This window comes from Helianthus annuus, chromosome 11 (assembly GCF_002127325.2).
Source record: "Helianthus annuus cultivar XRQ/B chromosome 11, HanXRQr2.0-SUNRISE, whole genome shotgun sequence".
Lineage (NCBI taxonomy): Eukaryota > Viridiplantae > Streptophyta > Magnoliopsida > Asterales > Asteraceae > Helianthus > Helianthus annuus.
Window position 1 is genome coordinate 30,752,134 of NC_035443.2, and position 16,205 is coordinate 30,768,338.

The following is a 16,205-nucleotide window of genomic DNA, read 5'->3' on the forward strand; positions in this document are numbered from 1 at the left end:
GTGCTCAATAGCGGTCTTTATTGGCCGACTATTTTTAAGGATGCTTTTAATTTCGCTAAAAATTGTGTTGAATGTCAAAAGTTAGGGGGTATTTCTAAAAGGAATGAAATGCCCATGCAACCGATCCTCATTGTAGATATTTTTTATGTGTGGGGGATTGATTTCATGGGCCCATTCCCTAATTCGCATGGCAACTTGTACACGTTGGTGGCGGTTAATTATGTATCCAAGTGGGTCGAAGCGATTGCCACCAAGACGAATGACCATACCATTGCTTGCAATTTTGTACAAACAAACATAATTTCCAGATTTGGGATTCCCCGAGTGATCATTAGTGATGGGGGATCTCACTTTATGAATTTTAACTTTGGCAAACTCTTGAAACGGTATGGTGTTGACCATCGAATCGCTACCCCTTACCACCCACAAACAAGCGGTCAAGTGGAGGCTTCCAATAGGCAAATAAAAGAAATTTTGCAAAAGACCATTCGACCCGACCGAAAGGATTGGTCGACGAAGTTGAATGATGCTTCGTGGGCTTATAGAACGGCTCATAAAATACGTATTGGAACTACACCGTATCGTTTAGTTTATGGGCGAAATTGTCATTTACCGGTTGAGCTTGTGCATCGTGCTTGGTGGGCTATCAAAGAAGTTAACATGAAATATGACGATGTAGGAAAGGAGCGAAAATTAAAGCTTTGCGAGTTGGAGGAGCTTCGGGAAGAAGCGTATGAGTGCACCTCGAAATACAAGGATGATACGAAGAGGGCACATGACGCGAAATTGAAGCCAAAAGAGTTTGAAGTGGGTCAAAAGGTGTGGCTCTACAATTCAAGGCTTAAATACTTTCCCGGTAAGCTCAAGAGCAAATGGATGGGCCCGTATGTGATTACACGGGTTGGAAAACTTGGAGATGTTACAATCAAGGACCCGAAGGATGGGTCGAAGCAAACGGTTAATAGGCATCGCCTTAAACCGTTCCTTGACGGTAACAATGTGAAAAAGGATGAGAATGTGGAGTTGGTGAACTTCGTGGTAAGTGTGCCAACTTATGAGGTCAACTGAAAGGACCGGTAATGAGTTTTGTAAAGTTATGTACAATTTATTTATTTGTTTGAGTATTTTTGTGGTAATCGTTCTCATTTCGTACTAACCCTTGTGATTGTGTGAAGTCCAGACATTCTGAACGGGTCTTGAAGACAAAAGGTATGTTTTAGACTTATTTGTGTGTATTGAGGACAATACACGGCCGTTTGGGGGGGGGGGTGGTAGGGCCATTAGCGGTTTTCGTGTTTTAAAAATTTAACTTATAAAAAGATTTTTAAAATTTTTTACGATTTTAAATGTATATAGTCCCTTTAGATAAAGTTCATAAAATTCTTTCTAGTTTTCATAAAAAAATTGCATTTTTGAAAAATAAAAAAATGGAACTTTGACTCACCGTCGCCGACGGTATCATTGACCGTCGCCCACGGTCCTCCAAAATGACCGTCGCTTCAAAATGTCCGTAGGCAGCGACTTTAACCGTCGTCGGTTCCACCATTATACACATACCGTCGCCGACAGATACATGCACCGTCGCCGACGGTTCTTCAAAAGCTGGCCGACGCAAAAATTTTGGCAAATATCCAGGATCGAACCCAAAGTCTTTAAACCCTTTCAAACACATATGTAATGGGCTTTAGGCCACACAAATCGATTTTGGGACCCTCATCTGACCAAGAGACATTCTAATCCACTCATTTTCTGCATTCATCACATCTACTTCCATTCATCTTCATCTTCCCCAAACCTCTCCCACCAAGAACCCTAATCCTTCCTTTCTTCACAACTTCTTCAAATCTCCACCAAATCCACTAATTCTTGAGCCTATTTGGTGTATTTTTTTGAGAGGAACAAAACCCCCATAACGGTTTTCATTAATTCTTGCTGGTTTGCAAGATTTCTGAAGTCAAAAATTCAGGTTTTTGAAGGGTATTAATCAAGTTTCTTGATTTGCACTTCTTCTTAGTTTTTCTTGATCAATCTACATCAAAGCTATGTTCGGAGGAAGAAAGAGATCAAAGACTTCCAGGCAAGGTTCATCTTCTGGAGTCGGTTCAGGCTCAGGGCATTATCTAAGACACTGGGAACAGTTAAGCAATGTGGAAGAAGGTGATGGGCAACTCTATCAACAGGTTTGGGATTGGGAGGAGTTCAAGAATAGTCGGTCGACCTCGGTATGGAAAGATGACAAGAAGAAGGCTCTTTCCCGATACAACAACAAAAGGTTAGAGGCAAAGATGTGGAAGATGAAAATGGTCACGGGTGTTTCAAAGTCTGTACCCGATAGAGTAGTATGTGAACGTGCAGTGAATGTCGAAGAATTCCGCACAATTGGCATAGCTCAAAAGTTCGAGAAGATCGGGTGGGAACGAGTACTAGATTGGTGTGAGGATATCACCACACGGGTTTATTTGGGTGCGGTTTGTGAATGGTTGTCGACTTTACGGTTTGAAAATTCGGATGGGCCGGCTCCTACGTGGCAGTTAATTGGCAACATTGGCAAGAATGAAATGATTATGTCGTTTGAGAACATGAATGCTATCGCGAGATTTGATTCATTAGGGGTTGAAGTGTAACAACTCCTATCAAAAAGTCTTAATTATAATTTAATTTATCCAATAGGAAATCCTAATTAAGACACCCAAGTGATTCTACACAAAACCCTAAAATTTTCAGAACAATCAGAATCAGGATCAGGGCCCCTAAAACTCAGGGGGGGTAAACCCTAGTGACGATTATCTAAATTATGTGCTGTCAAATTCGAATTTTTCAATTTCATCAACTCAGCAGGCCTAGTCCCACACGTGGCAACCCTATGACCATTAGGTGTCCCTTACGGACCGTAAGGGATAAAAGTCTTACGGTCCGTAAGCAATGTCAAATTTTGGCTATAAATAGCAGACATTGGCACTTGATATTCTGCGTACGTTCGACGAAGAAATTCGTTTTAGGCACTGAGTTACGTTCTGTTTACCACAATTAACACACACGGATCACTAATCGACTTCGCAATACAGGGTAGCTATTACGATTCAACGTCCGATCGATTGAAACTATCCAACTTATGATTAAGTGCTGCTCAAATTGAGTTTATACTTTGTCATTCGTCGTGATTTCGACTTGAATGTTTGAGTGCTGTCCGAACTCGGGCTATACTCTGTCATTCGTTGTGAATCCGCTGAATTGTTAAGTATTGCACTTTGTTAATCGTTGTGTGGGTTTAATCTCGTGAATTGACGTAACTGCTGTATTAGTTACTAACCCCGTTTGTGTGCATTGTTATTTAAATTAGGTTAATCAAGGCTAATCAGTAGGCTTATACACTACTCGTTAAATCTGCAACGTGAGTCATTCTCTTTTTATCAACTGCCCGTTTACATAATAAAGAAACATGTTTTGTAAAATAAAGATTTCCCAGTGAAATCACCTTATTGTATATTACAAGGTTTTATCCCTAATTTATGTAAACGGGCAGTTTTAATATTAAAAGATCCTGTTTTAAAAAGACTTCCGCTGTCGCTTAAAATTTAATACCACGGGATTTCCTGCCTCGCGGCTCTGGACCTGGTCAAACCGGGGCCGAGGGCCGTGACAGGAAAAGGTGGTATCAGAGCCACTGATCGAGCCACTAATTTAAGCCAATTAAGTATTTAGAAAATACTTAATTTTTATTAATTGCTATTCTGTGATTATGTGTTTTATTATCTGACTAATTGTGTACAGTATGGGCAGATCTTTATATGCTAGCCAATATAGCGATTAATGCAAATCCTTAAATAATTTGACCCAAGTTTTAGCACCTTTATTATCTATCGTCTAGAAACCTTATTCAGTAAAATAAATTTACAAATAAAACCTAGTGTGTTTTAAATTTCAGTTGTTTTGGTAGTTACCCAGTATGAAATAATATTTAAAAGTTTTTCTATAAAATTTTGTTATAAATTTTAACTTAGTAATTGTGTATATTTTGCTAAACAGCATGAGTGACTTGTCTGACGCCCTTCAGAATTTAAATCTCTATCCAGTAAGAATAGAGGTTTCTAGAGATTTCAATAGGTATATACCAGACATAGAAGAACCTATAGAATTCAACGCTTTACCTCTCGAGAAACCCAAGCCTAAGAAAATGGAAATTAGGGAAAGTTCTAGGCAAATTGAAAGGTTACCGTCTCAGGAAGAGCTAGATTTTATATTGGCAAGCTATAATACTATTAAGCCTGTTAATGAAAATGTTTTTATTCACTTTCTTGAAACACAACTGCCAATGAACTTAGAACCAGCTATTCCAAATCCTTCAATCCACTCGCAAATAGACGAATGGTTAACTAATGAAATACAGTTCCAAAACAATCCCTATAAGCTTTTTCCTCAGTTCAATCCAGAACCTTTACCAAATCCACCAATGAGTAACGAGAATATGGCTGAACACCGCCACTTTGGCAAAGAACTAATGGATACTGGGAATAGGATCCAAGAGATTTGGGGGACAGATCTCCTGGAAATACGATGAGAGGGGACGCCATTACTAGAATATCATCTGACAAAGGATAGGGGATTTATGGAACTGTGGTTGTGTAATAGTAATAGTAAAAATCAGTCTGTAAAATAACCTAAAATAAAACATTGTAAGATAATGGTGTGTATTAATGCATACTATTAAATATAAATGGAAATCAAGAAATCAATAACTTTGGCTATATGCGTATTGGGAAATTAATATAATTATTTTATGTATAATTGTTATTATTAATACTAATAAATATATTATCAGATGGAAAATGCTAGTAATGAACCAGTTAATGAGGTTAATCAATCTGAGCAACAACCGGGGGATCAATATATGACTAGGCAGGATATAGAAAATATCGTTGCTCAAGGGATAGCCAACGCTATTCCAGCAATAGTTGCTCAAGGGATAGCCAACGCTATTCCAGCAATCGTTGCTGCTGTTAAAATCCAATAGAACCACAACAAATCGTTCCTAGCAAACGTATTTCTGAAGATAACTTCAGTAATAGCGTAAACGGAGGCAATAATCATACTAATCATGAGAATGAACCACGACAAGCTCCTCCCCCTAAGAAAATGAAAGCTGCAACGCCTGGTTGCACTTACAAAGAATTTCTTGCTTGTAAACCCACTGAGTTTGCAGGCAATGAAGGAGCGACTGCGGCACTGCGTTGGTTAGAGAAAACCGAGGCAGTAATTGCCATAAGTAAATGTGCTCAGGATGATCTGGTCATGTACGCGTCAAACCTTTTCAAAGAAGGGGCGCTAGAATGGTGGAATACGGTGTTACAAGCAAAAGGAAGAAGGATGGCGTATGCTATGAACTGGGAAGAATTTAAGAGCTTTGTAGAAAGAAAATTCTGTCCCGAATATGAAAAGGAACAAATGACAAATAAGTTTTAACCCACCGGATGGTGGATGTAGATTGTCGAAGGTATACTTCGACATTCTTCAAGTATGCTCGAGTAGTACCAACCCTGGCTTCGCCAGAGCCGGTACTTATTTCTCGTTATATTTGGGGATTGATTGCTGAAATCCGTAATTTCGTCAAGGCTGCGAAACCTCGCACGATTGATGATGCGGTGGATTTAGCCAATACTCTGACTGACGAACTAGTACGGACAAGAGAAGAAAATAGAAGGAAGGAAGTAGCCCAAAAGATTACCCAAGGATTCCGTCCGGGTAACCATAACAATTTCAAGAAAGGAGGGAATAGGCAATCTTCCACTAGCCCATTTTGCAATTCTTGCAAAAGAAAGCATTTTGGAAGATGCAAAGGATATTGCAATTTTTGCAAAATTCCGGGGCATCAAGAAGAAGACTGCAGGAGGAAGAGATTTTCAGTCTGCTACAACTGTGGAGAAGCTGGACATCTTAGGCCAGATTGTCCAAAACTGAACAAACTATCTAACAATAAAGCCAAACCTGTAGAAGATGCAAAAAGGAATGTAAGAGCCTTCCAACTGACTGCTCAGGAAGCAGAGCTCATTCAGATGTGATAGCTGGTACGTTCTTAGTTCACAACGTTTACACAAAAGTCTTATTTGACTCTGGTGCAAACCAAAGTTTTATAAATATTTCATTCTGCCAAACTCTTAACTTACCTTTAGCATTAGGCAAATTTCTACAGTAGAAACGGCAGATGGGAATTCAGTTAAAATAAATAAGGTTCTGCAAAACGTAGAAATAGAACTTTTAAGTCATAAATTTCTGCAACCCCATTATCTATGAAATTAGTTGAATTTGATGATGTGTTAGGAATGGATTGGTTAGTAAACAACGATGCTTAAATTATCTGTGATAAGAATTCCATAAAAATTTGTGCACCCACTGGAGAAGTAATAATGATTACAGGAGATAAGCCATGTAAACCCATAAAGTTTATATCAGTAATGAAAGTTGCTAATTATGAACAAAAGCAAGGAATAGTATAAATGATTTCAGTAATCATTAATACTAAAGATAAAGAACTTAAGGAAATTTCTGTAGTTTCAGAATACCCAGATGTATTCCCAGAAGAATTACCAGGGTTAACACCAGATAGGGAGGTAGAATTTAGGATTCATCTAATTCCAGAAACTATACCGATAGCCAAGGCACCTTATCGGTCAGCACCCACAGAAATATTAAAACTGAAAAATCAATTAGATGAATTATTAAGTAAAGGTTTCATACAACCTAGTTTATCCCCGTGGGAGGGGGCACCAATGTTGTTTATTGAGAAAAAGGATGGTCCGATGAGGATGTGTATTGATTATAGAGAATTGAATAAGGTTACAATTAAGAATCGATACCCATTACCTAGGATTGATGATCTTTTCGATCAACTTCAAGGAGCTAGATATTTTTCTAAGATATACCTACATTCCGGATATCATCAATTGAAAGTACAAGAGGAAGACATACCTAAAACTGCTTTCAGAACTAGGTATGGTCATTACAAGTTTACAGTGATGCCCTTCGGATTAACGAATGCACTTGCAACATTCATGGACAAAATGAATAGGATCTGTAAACCATATTTGGATAAATTTGTAATTATCTTCATCGACGATATACTTATTTATGCAAAAAAAAAAAAAAAAAAAAACAGGAAAAACGTTATCAACACTTGCATGCACTCTTAACTTTGTTAAGAAAAGAGAAGCTTTTCGCCAAATTCTCGAAGTGTGAATTTTGGCTGCCAGAAGTACAATTTCTAGGTCATATGGTGAATCATGAAGGTATTCACGTAGATCCTGATAAGATAGCAGCAATTACCAAATGGAAGGTTCTGCAATCCGCAATGGAAATTAGGAGTTTTGTAGGTTTAGCCGGATTCTATAGACGGTTTATTAAGGACTTTTCCAAGATAGCTATATCATTAACTAAGCTAACCTGTAAAACAGTTAAGTTTGAATGAGGACCTAAACAAGAAGAAGCCTTTAGGATCTTAAAGCATAAATTAACAAATGCCCCAATCCTAGCCTTACCAGAAGGAACAGAAGATTTTAAAGTATATGGTGATGCTTCAAAGCTAGGATTTGGATGTGTGTTAATGCAACGCAAAAAGGTAATTGCGTATGCATCAAGGCAATTGAAAAAGCACGGAGAAGGCTATACCACTCATGACTTAGAATTAGGAGCCATAATTTTGCCCTTAAGATTTGGAGACATTATCTGTATGGAAGTAAGTTTACTGTCTATACGGGTCATAAGAATTTAAGATATATATTTGAGCAAAAAGAATTAAACATGAGGCAAAGGAGATGGATGAAAATCCTAAGTGACTACGACTGTAATATTCAGTATCACGAAGGAAAGGCTGAAGACGACTAGAGATCGCCAGAAGAGTTATACAGATAATAGACGAAAGCCGTTGGAGTTTCAAGTCGGAGACAAAATGCTATTGAAAGTATCTCCTTGGAAAGGAGTTGTTAGATTCGGTAAGAAAGGAAAGCTAAGTCCAAGGTATGTAGGACCATTTCCAGTTATCCAACGTATAGGACCAGTTGCTTATCGTTTACAACTACCAGGAGAGTTAGCTGGAGTACATGATGTATTTCATGTATCCAATCTCAAGAAATGTCTATCAGACAAATCTTTGGTAGTACCTCTCCAAGATATAAAGGTAAACGAAAAATTAAAATTTGTAGATAAACCTTTTCAGATAGAAGATAGAAAGATCAAATTTCTCAAAAACACAAACGATTAGTGTTAGTTCAAGTAAAGTGGGATTCAAAGATAGGACCCTAATACACTTGGGAACACGAATCAGAAAAGAAGCGAAAGTATCCTCAATTATTCCAGTAAATCTCGAGGACGAGATTTTTATTAAGGTGGGGAGAATGTAACAACTCCTATCAAAAAGTCTTAATTATTATTTTAATTATCCAATAGGAAATCCTAATTAAGACACCCAAGTGATTCTACACAAAACCCTAAAATTTTCAGAACAATCAGAATCAGGATCAGGGCCCCTAAAACTCAGGGGGGGTAAACCCTAGTGACGATTATCTAAATTATGTACTGTCAAATTCGAATTTTTCAATTTCATCAACTCAGCAGGCCTAGTCCCACACGTGGCAACCCTATGACCATTAGGTGTCCCTTACGGACCGTAAGGGATAAAAGTCTTACGGTCCGTAAGCAATGTCAAATTTTGGCTATAAATAGCAGACATTGGCACTTGATATTCTGCGTACGTTCGACGAAGAAATTCGTTTTAGGCACTGAGTTACGTTCTGTTTACCACAATTAACACACACGGATCACTAATCGACGCCGCAATACAGGGTAATAACTCGCTCGCTATTACGATTCAACGTCCGATCGATTGAAACTATCCAACGTATGATTAAGTGCTGCTCAAATTGAGTTTATACTTTGTCATTCGTCGTGATTTCGACTTGAATGTTTGAGTGTTGTCCGAACTCCGGCTATACTCTGTCATTCGTTGTGAATCCGCTGAATTGTTAAGTATTGCACTTTGTTAATCGTTGTGAGGGTTTAATCTCGTGAATTGACGTAACTGCTGTATTAGTTACTAACCCCGTTTGTGTGCATTGTTATTTAAATTAGGTTAATCAAGGCTAATCAGTAGGCTTATACACTACTCGTTAAATCTGCAACGTGAGTCATTCTCTTTTTATCAACTGTTCTACAATACTCCAAATTTTTTTCAAAAGTTATAATTACAGGGACTAAGTTGTGGATATCTTGAATCACTGGCTAGTGGGGTATTGTGCACATTACTAATTTTCTCCCAGTTAGGTTCATTGACCTACTAGGGATAATCATCACTATTTGGGTTCATTGACCTAATAGTGGTATGACCATCGTCACCATTGTGACATGTCACCATTGTGACACAGCGCTTGTGACACAGCGCCAGATAAAAATAAGATATAAGCCATCGTAATCACTCTTATGCTGTAATTAATAACTATGCATCATTTTATGTAAATAGAATGGTTCACTCAGTATTTCCCCGCTGACAAAACCTTTTTCAAACATGTTTCAGGTGATCTATTGTGATCCAAGAAAAGTGCCGTGAAGCACTACAAGCATAGAGAAGTGGCTCAATATAAATAAATAAAGAAACATGTTTTGTAAAATAAAGATTTCCCAGTGAAATCACCTTATTGTAAATTACAAGGTTTTATCCCTAATTTATGTAAACGGACAGTTTTAATATTAAAAGATCCTGTTTTAAAAAGACTTCCGCTGTCGCTTATAATTTAATACCACAGGATTTCCTGCCTCGCGGCTCTGGACCTGGTCAAACCGGGGCCGAGGGCCGTGATATGAAGCATATGATTATTATGACTATGATCAGTTTTTGGATAACAAAACAAACATAGCTGATCCGAATCAAATGCTAGCATCGGTCTTGCCAGGTTCAGGGGGTGCGGGGGAATCTAGAAACGATTTGTCCTTGGAGGGTAAAATATTACAGGGCATTTCGTTGGAGAATGTTATGGTGCGGTTCGGAGACCGCGAGACAGTGAAGGCACCCGAATGCCGGATCTTACACTCGTTGCTGTATGGAACGCCAAGGCTATCATGGCGTCAAATCGTGATGATAAAAACGTGGGATACAAGGGAGTCGTTCAAACGGAAGATGATCCCCTACGTGAGGTTGATCAGCGCGATGATTTTGCAGCAAAACGCGTTGCCCCCGGAATCGCTGTGGGTTTCTAAGCCCATCGATTAGTTTAACCTCGCTTCAATGAAGCGGCATTGGAAGATAACGGTTAAGGTCTTTGGTCATCTTCACACAGTTGAGGATGACCAAGGAAACAGTTACAGGTTCACTGATCCGAGTGAGGCTAGAGAGGGTGATGAAGATGAGGAGATGGTTGACATGGAGGATGAGATGAAGCCTCCCGGTCCACGGGGACCAAGGCAGAGATACAGGCAGAAACATCGGGAAATTTCTGTCAATGTAGCAGATTTTGTGAATCAAAGACAGGGGCCAACGTACAGGAATTTTAACCGCGGGCAACAAGTGGTTTATGATAACGTGTCGGCATGTATAGGTGAGGGAAGAGAATATGAGGTAAGAAGGAAGGCTTGGGAAGAGATGCTTGGGGGCTAAATGCAAGAACAGTGGGCTCTCCAAGCAGCCCATCGCGAGAGGATGGAGAAACAAATGGAGTAACACCAATTGCAACAAGCGCTACAAAGGTCACAAATGGAACGCTTGTTACAATTGCAAGAGGAAGATAGGGCCCGAAGACGGGCATGGGAGGAAGATGAGGCGAGGCGTCAAAATGAACAAAGAGAACTGGAACGACGCCGATAGAGTACTTTATGTGTTTCTAATCAAATGGCTATTAATAATGCCAAGGTCCTCCACGATCAGGAGCGACATCAAAGAGACTATGAAGCCGACCTCCCTTATGCCGAATACTCGGGGTGGACCAATTACCCCAACCTCCCCCATCCACGAGGCCCATCTGATCCAACCCCTCACTGACCCGAGGTAGTTGGGTCCAGCTTCATTCCGACACCCTACCAACCACCACCTCAAGGAGAGCAAGGGCCCCTCGATAACTACAAGGAGATGTTTGAAGCCCTCACTGGTTATCCATACCAGCCAAACCCGCCAGTTAACCCCAACGAGCGATATCAGCGGTAAGGGCAAGGTATGTTTTGTGTTGTTGTTGTATATTTCAGTTTCTTTATTTCTTTTTCGTTATTAATTCTTTTTGCCTAGTTAAATGAACGTTCTGGGTGTGTTCCCTATATAACCCTCACGAGACCTCTCGTCCTCCCAAGCTATTGGGGGGTTTAAAAGGGCTTGTTGCATAAGCTAAATGCAACTGTGATTCCTACGAAAGTGAGTTAGGCTTGTTATTGTTGTACATTATTTTTCCACAAAAATCAAGGTAAATTAACGCACGATTTGGTAAAACTTGCATAAAAATGGTAGAACTAAGAACCTAAATTTTAATGGTTGTGAGAAGCATGCTTCTACACAAGGGTTTAGATTTGTAGGTACACCATGTTCGCGGGACAACCATTTTTGTGACGAGAAGAAGAAGACAGGAGCATCTAGCGACAAATATCAGGTGCATGCGTTTCCTTTTTACCTTGATTCTTAGATTAGTAATAAGTGGAGTGTAATTATATATTATTTTTCCGGGGTGGAATTTTTGGGAAGTTAGCCGTGTCGCATCCTTTGTGCGTTTTTAAAACTCTAGTTCTTACACAATTGAGGACAATGTGTACCTCAAGTGTGAGGATGGGGGAGTAGTAAAAGTTTTCGATTTTGACCCGTTCATTTAAACACTACACATTGAGGACAATGTTTACCTCAAGTGTGGGGATGGGGAAAATTTTCAAAAATTTTTCAAAAATGTCTTGTTTTAAAAGCGGTCTTAAAGCACAAGTAACTAAGTCAACGAGGGATGTCACAACCCATTTGGTCTTTTGTCATGGTCAAGTTCAAATTAATAGCATGTTAGGTATTTAGCGGGTGGTTATTTGGGAATAATTCGCTTAAGAAACTTGCATTTTATGCATGTCACATACAATACCCTTTAGATATGTGGTGTTTTGAGCCACTTTTACATCATAGATTACATACTTATGTTTCTTTGTTTGAGTGGACCATTAGTCATGTATTGTAGAACTTGCAACTTTTGATACGTTTGAGACCATAGACCGAATACAAGCACGAGAATGATTAAGGCATTAGGTAAATCTTTTCCATTTTGCACCATTTTTATATCCTTACCCAAAAATTATTCCCTAGTAGCCAATTTTGAGCCTAATCCCTTCGTTTGACCACCCTATAGCCCATAACCTTAAACCTTTTTCTTTTAAACCCGTGTGATGGAAATTCGATTATAGGAGTCGAGTTTGTATAGTTGTATTTGATTGTTTGCATAAAAAAAAGAGAGAAAAATTAGAAAAATGTTATGAAAAAAAATTGAAAATCATTGAGAAAATAACAAAAATATGAAGTTAGTGGTTATTGAATAAAAGGCTAAAGTTGTTGCCTCGTATTGATGTTTATAGTTTAGTTTTGTTTTGTTTAGAGTAGTCTTTTGTAATAAAAAAGGGACTTTTCATCACCTTAGCCACTTTAAAATATCCGATTTCCTACCCTTAGCCTAGCCCCATTACAACCCTTACAAAGACCTTATGACTTGTGCTTAGTATTCGTGATCAGTGGTGGAGAATGACTGAGTTGCAAGCCTATGCGGGTACGTGTTCTAATCGGTTTTGAGCGATTAATTAGTGAAGTGATAATACATTATAAACATTAGCCAATTTATAAGCCGGGTAGAGAGAACATTGTGAGGGATGTGCATGATTTGTTGGTTTCACGGGCGGGTTAATCTTGGATAACCATTTTATATGTGAATTCATTTACCGTTAAATATGTTGAAAAATTGTAAAGAGTTTGAACTTTAGTATGACAATAGACCTTAACCTTCGTCTCGGGAATGGGGAGTGTATTCGTTGTTCGACCCACGTGAAAGTGAAAAACAGATTTGCTTGAGGGCAAGCAAAAGACAAGTGTGGGGATGTGATGCGTGGTCGAAAACCGGTGATTGTAATTGCTTAATTTGATGTATTTACACAACTTTTAGTTTCGAATAGCCTACTTTTGATTAGATATGTATTTTGCAGGTCTAGCGGAGTTAAAGGAGCTTTTCGGGAGCTTTACAGGTCACCGGGAAGCTAAACGGGTCAACCGGGAGCAAGGAACGCGGAAAACAGAAAGTGCGATCTACACATACCATCGCCGACACCCTACTGGGCCGTTGGCGACGCCGTCTGCAAAGCTCCGTGGCCTAAAAACGTCCGTAGACAGCGCATTACACCGTCGGCAACTTTTGGAGTTTTTACATACCGTCAGCGACGGATCTTATGGTCGTCGGCGACGGCTCGTCAAAAGTGGGTCCGTGAATTTTTTGATTCTTTGGCCTTGGAACGAATCAAAGACCTACCCATCACCGACCATCACGAATCAAGATCCAAATCATTATCACTTTCATTACACAACCCTAATTCCATCATTCATCCTTCAATCCATTTATCATCACCAACCATTCCAAACCCTAACCACCATCTTCACAACTTCAAAGCTTCAAGATGATGATGTTCGAGTTCTCAATTTCCGGTGATAGCGTTCGTCCTTCCATGAGCGGCTAATTTATTGGAGGTTTCACCCCGGTGTAGACTTTTGTAAGAATTAGGGTTTATTATGTGTTGATGTTTGCTTTGTGACAACTTGAATTACATTTGAATCTTTAGACAATTGTCCTACGTTTGTATTGAATTTGCGAATTGTCGAGTGAATGATTAAATTTGACTTTGTGAAATGAATACACGTATTTATGCCTTGTCTTTTGATAGGATTTGCTAGTCCAAAGTAACGAAGTGCATCGTAGTCCATTGTCTATGACGTTGATAGCGATTGGCACCTAAGCTTTGTGATTGTGACCCGTTAATGAATTATTTCGAGTAAATCAAATTAAAACATATAGTAACCCTAAGTCTTGCAATTGTTGAAACCGGGTGTGAGCCTTGTTTTCCTTATATTGTTCAAACAATCAATTTCTCATTAGTAATTAATCAATCCTATTATTTTAGTAATTTTATTCAACATGTTTGCAACAAACAAAAACCTCAAAAACAACTTAGCAAGCTTCATAAAAGTGACAACTCCTACAATTCATTCAAAGTCCATTCACAAACCACATACTCTTCGTGGTTCGACCCCTTGCTACCACTAACTATTTGTTAAGGGTAATTAGGGACTATAAATATTATCTTTGACCGGAGTGCGACAGTCTGATCAGTCATAAATTGGTGAAGTAGAAATCTTAACGGAGAATGAAAAGAAAGATACATTTGTAGTTATCTGAAAAGATACTAGTCGTTTAATTTTTTGATACTAAAAGAAAACGCTGAAGAACATACACGGCTAAGTAGTTACAATTTACATAGTCGTATGCGATGAGGAACCCTCATAGAACTGAAAACACTCGGCTAAGTGGTTAGAGATCACATAGTCATGTGAGAGAGCACAACAATTGTTGTAAGAGTTTAGAACCTAAATCAGCGACCTTCTTTCGATACAGGCGACAAATGGAGCTAGTTTTTACGACTTTTCAACTTGCTTGGATTCAAACAGATATACAAATCTCTCATATTTGAGGTCTTTTATCTTTACATTCTTAGTTTTAATTTCAATTGCGATGGTTAAGTTATATAGTTTTAGGTCATATTTGTATTGATCAGTTACTATTAGACCATGTGTAGTGGGACTTGAAATAATGCCCCTCTCTTGGGCATGATGCGACACGTGGTAGTCCAGTCAGCAATGAGCCATTATGGGGCAATTGTTTAAAATGGGTGTAGTAGTACAATAACCAATAATGCCCCTTCAATTATTACCCAATTATTATTGTTTTTAGAAAAATAAAACAAAAGCAAAATATTCTATTGGTCCTTTGAATTGAGTTAGGGCATTTAAAGAAACACGCCATGAACAAAAACATGAAGATCACGCCCCTGGGCGGTGCGTCGGCATGTTTGAGTGTGAATGGGGTAAAAAAACGTCCAATTTGGTTTCCACTACGAGTGATCTTATGAAGTTGCCTTTTTATAATTGCAATGAGGATATGAACTATTGTGAGGAATGACATTTTTGTTTAATTAAAGTTCTGGTTTTTACTTTGTAGGTAGTTAATTATGATTTGAAGCTTTATACTTTTTAGGTAGTTATTATAATTATGATTGGCTTTATACTTTTTAGGTAGTTATTATAATTATGATTGGAAGCTTTATAACTTGATTAAGTATAATTGTTGCCGTAGTTGTTGGTTAGTGAAACTGAAAGAACACCATATCTAACTGATTTATGATAAAATATGTTTTTAATTAAGGCTCTCTCTACTTACACACCCCAAAGTATATTTTAACACTATGTAAGGTCTATACACGACGTATAACCAGAACTTTAAAAAACAAAACTGTAGCTGTTAGTTCTTGTCTAGCGTCTGGATCTATACGTCACGTATAAGCATACGAGTCCTATACGTGACCCATGTAATATTTTCTTACAAACTTGGGCAAAATGGTGCTTTTTGTGGTTATACGCCTTGTATAAACCTATATGCCTTGTAAAGACATATACAAGGTATATAGTTAATTTTTTTGTGCGTGCAATACTTATCCTTTTATGTTTTAACAACATTTTAAACTAAAAATTATGAAAAATATAACAAATATTTTATACAATATGTTTTAAATATTACAAAATATATTCTAAAAATTATGTAAAAAATAAATAAATTTATTGTTTTAACCCTTTAAATATTGCATTATTTATTGTTTAAAACATTTTACCGGTATTTTAAAGTTATATTTTTTTAATAAAATTTATAAGTAATTTTTTATTAGATAATAAAAACATTCATAATTAATCGAAACTAAACTATCGTGTAATACGTAATCAACCAAACATTGTAAACAAACATTACAGATAAAAATAACTAATGGATGTCAAAAGATAGGTCATAAACAAGTATAAAATCAATTCCTAAAACCGTTACTACCAGGGTAAGAAGGGTGTCGAACAAGGGAGAATTAGTGGAAATCACATAATTAAACTTAAACGACTTGGTAATCTGTACCTAGGCGTG

At 38.0% G+C, this 16,205-nt stretch overlaps 1 protein-coding gene across 1 annotated transcript; it reads left to right on the top strand.

Annotated features, from left to right (window-relative positions):
- The first annotated feature begins 660 nt into the window (after positions 1 to 660).
- On the top strand, positions 661 to 1,068 carry LOC110888005. The gene has a single exon (XM_022135552.1). It carries the CDS (start codon positions 661 to 663, stop codon positions 1,066 to 1,068), a length of 408 nt encoding a protein of 135 aa, XP_021991244.1.
- The last annotated feature ends 15,137 nt before the right edge of the window (positions 1,069 to 16,205 follow it).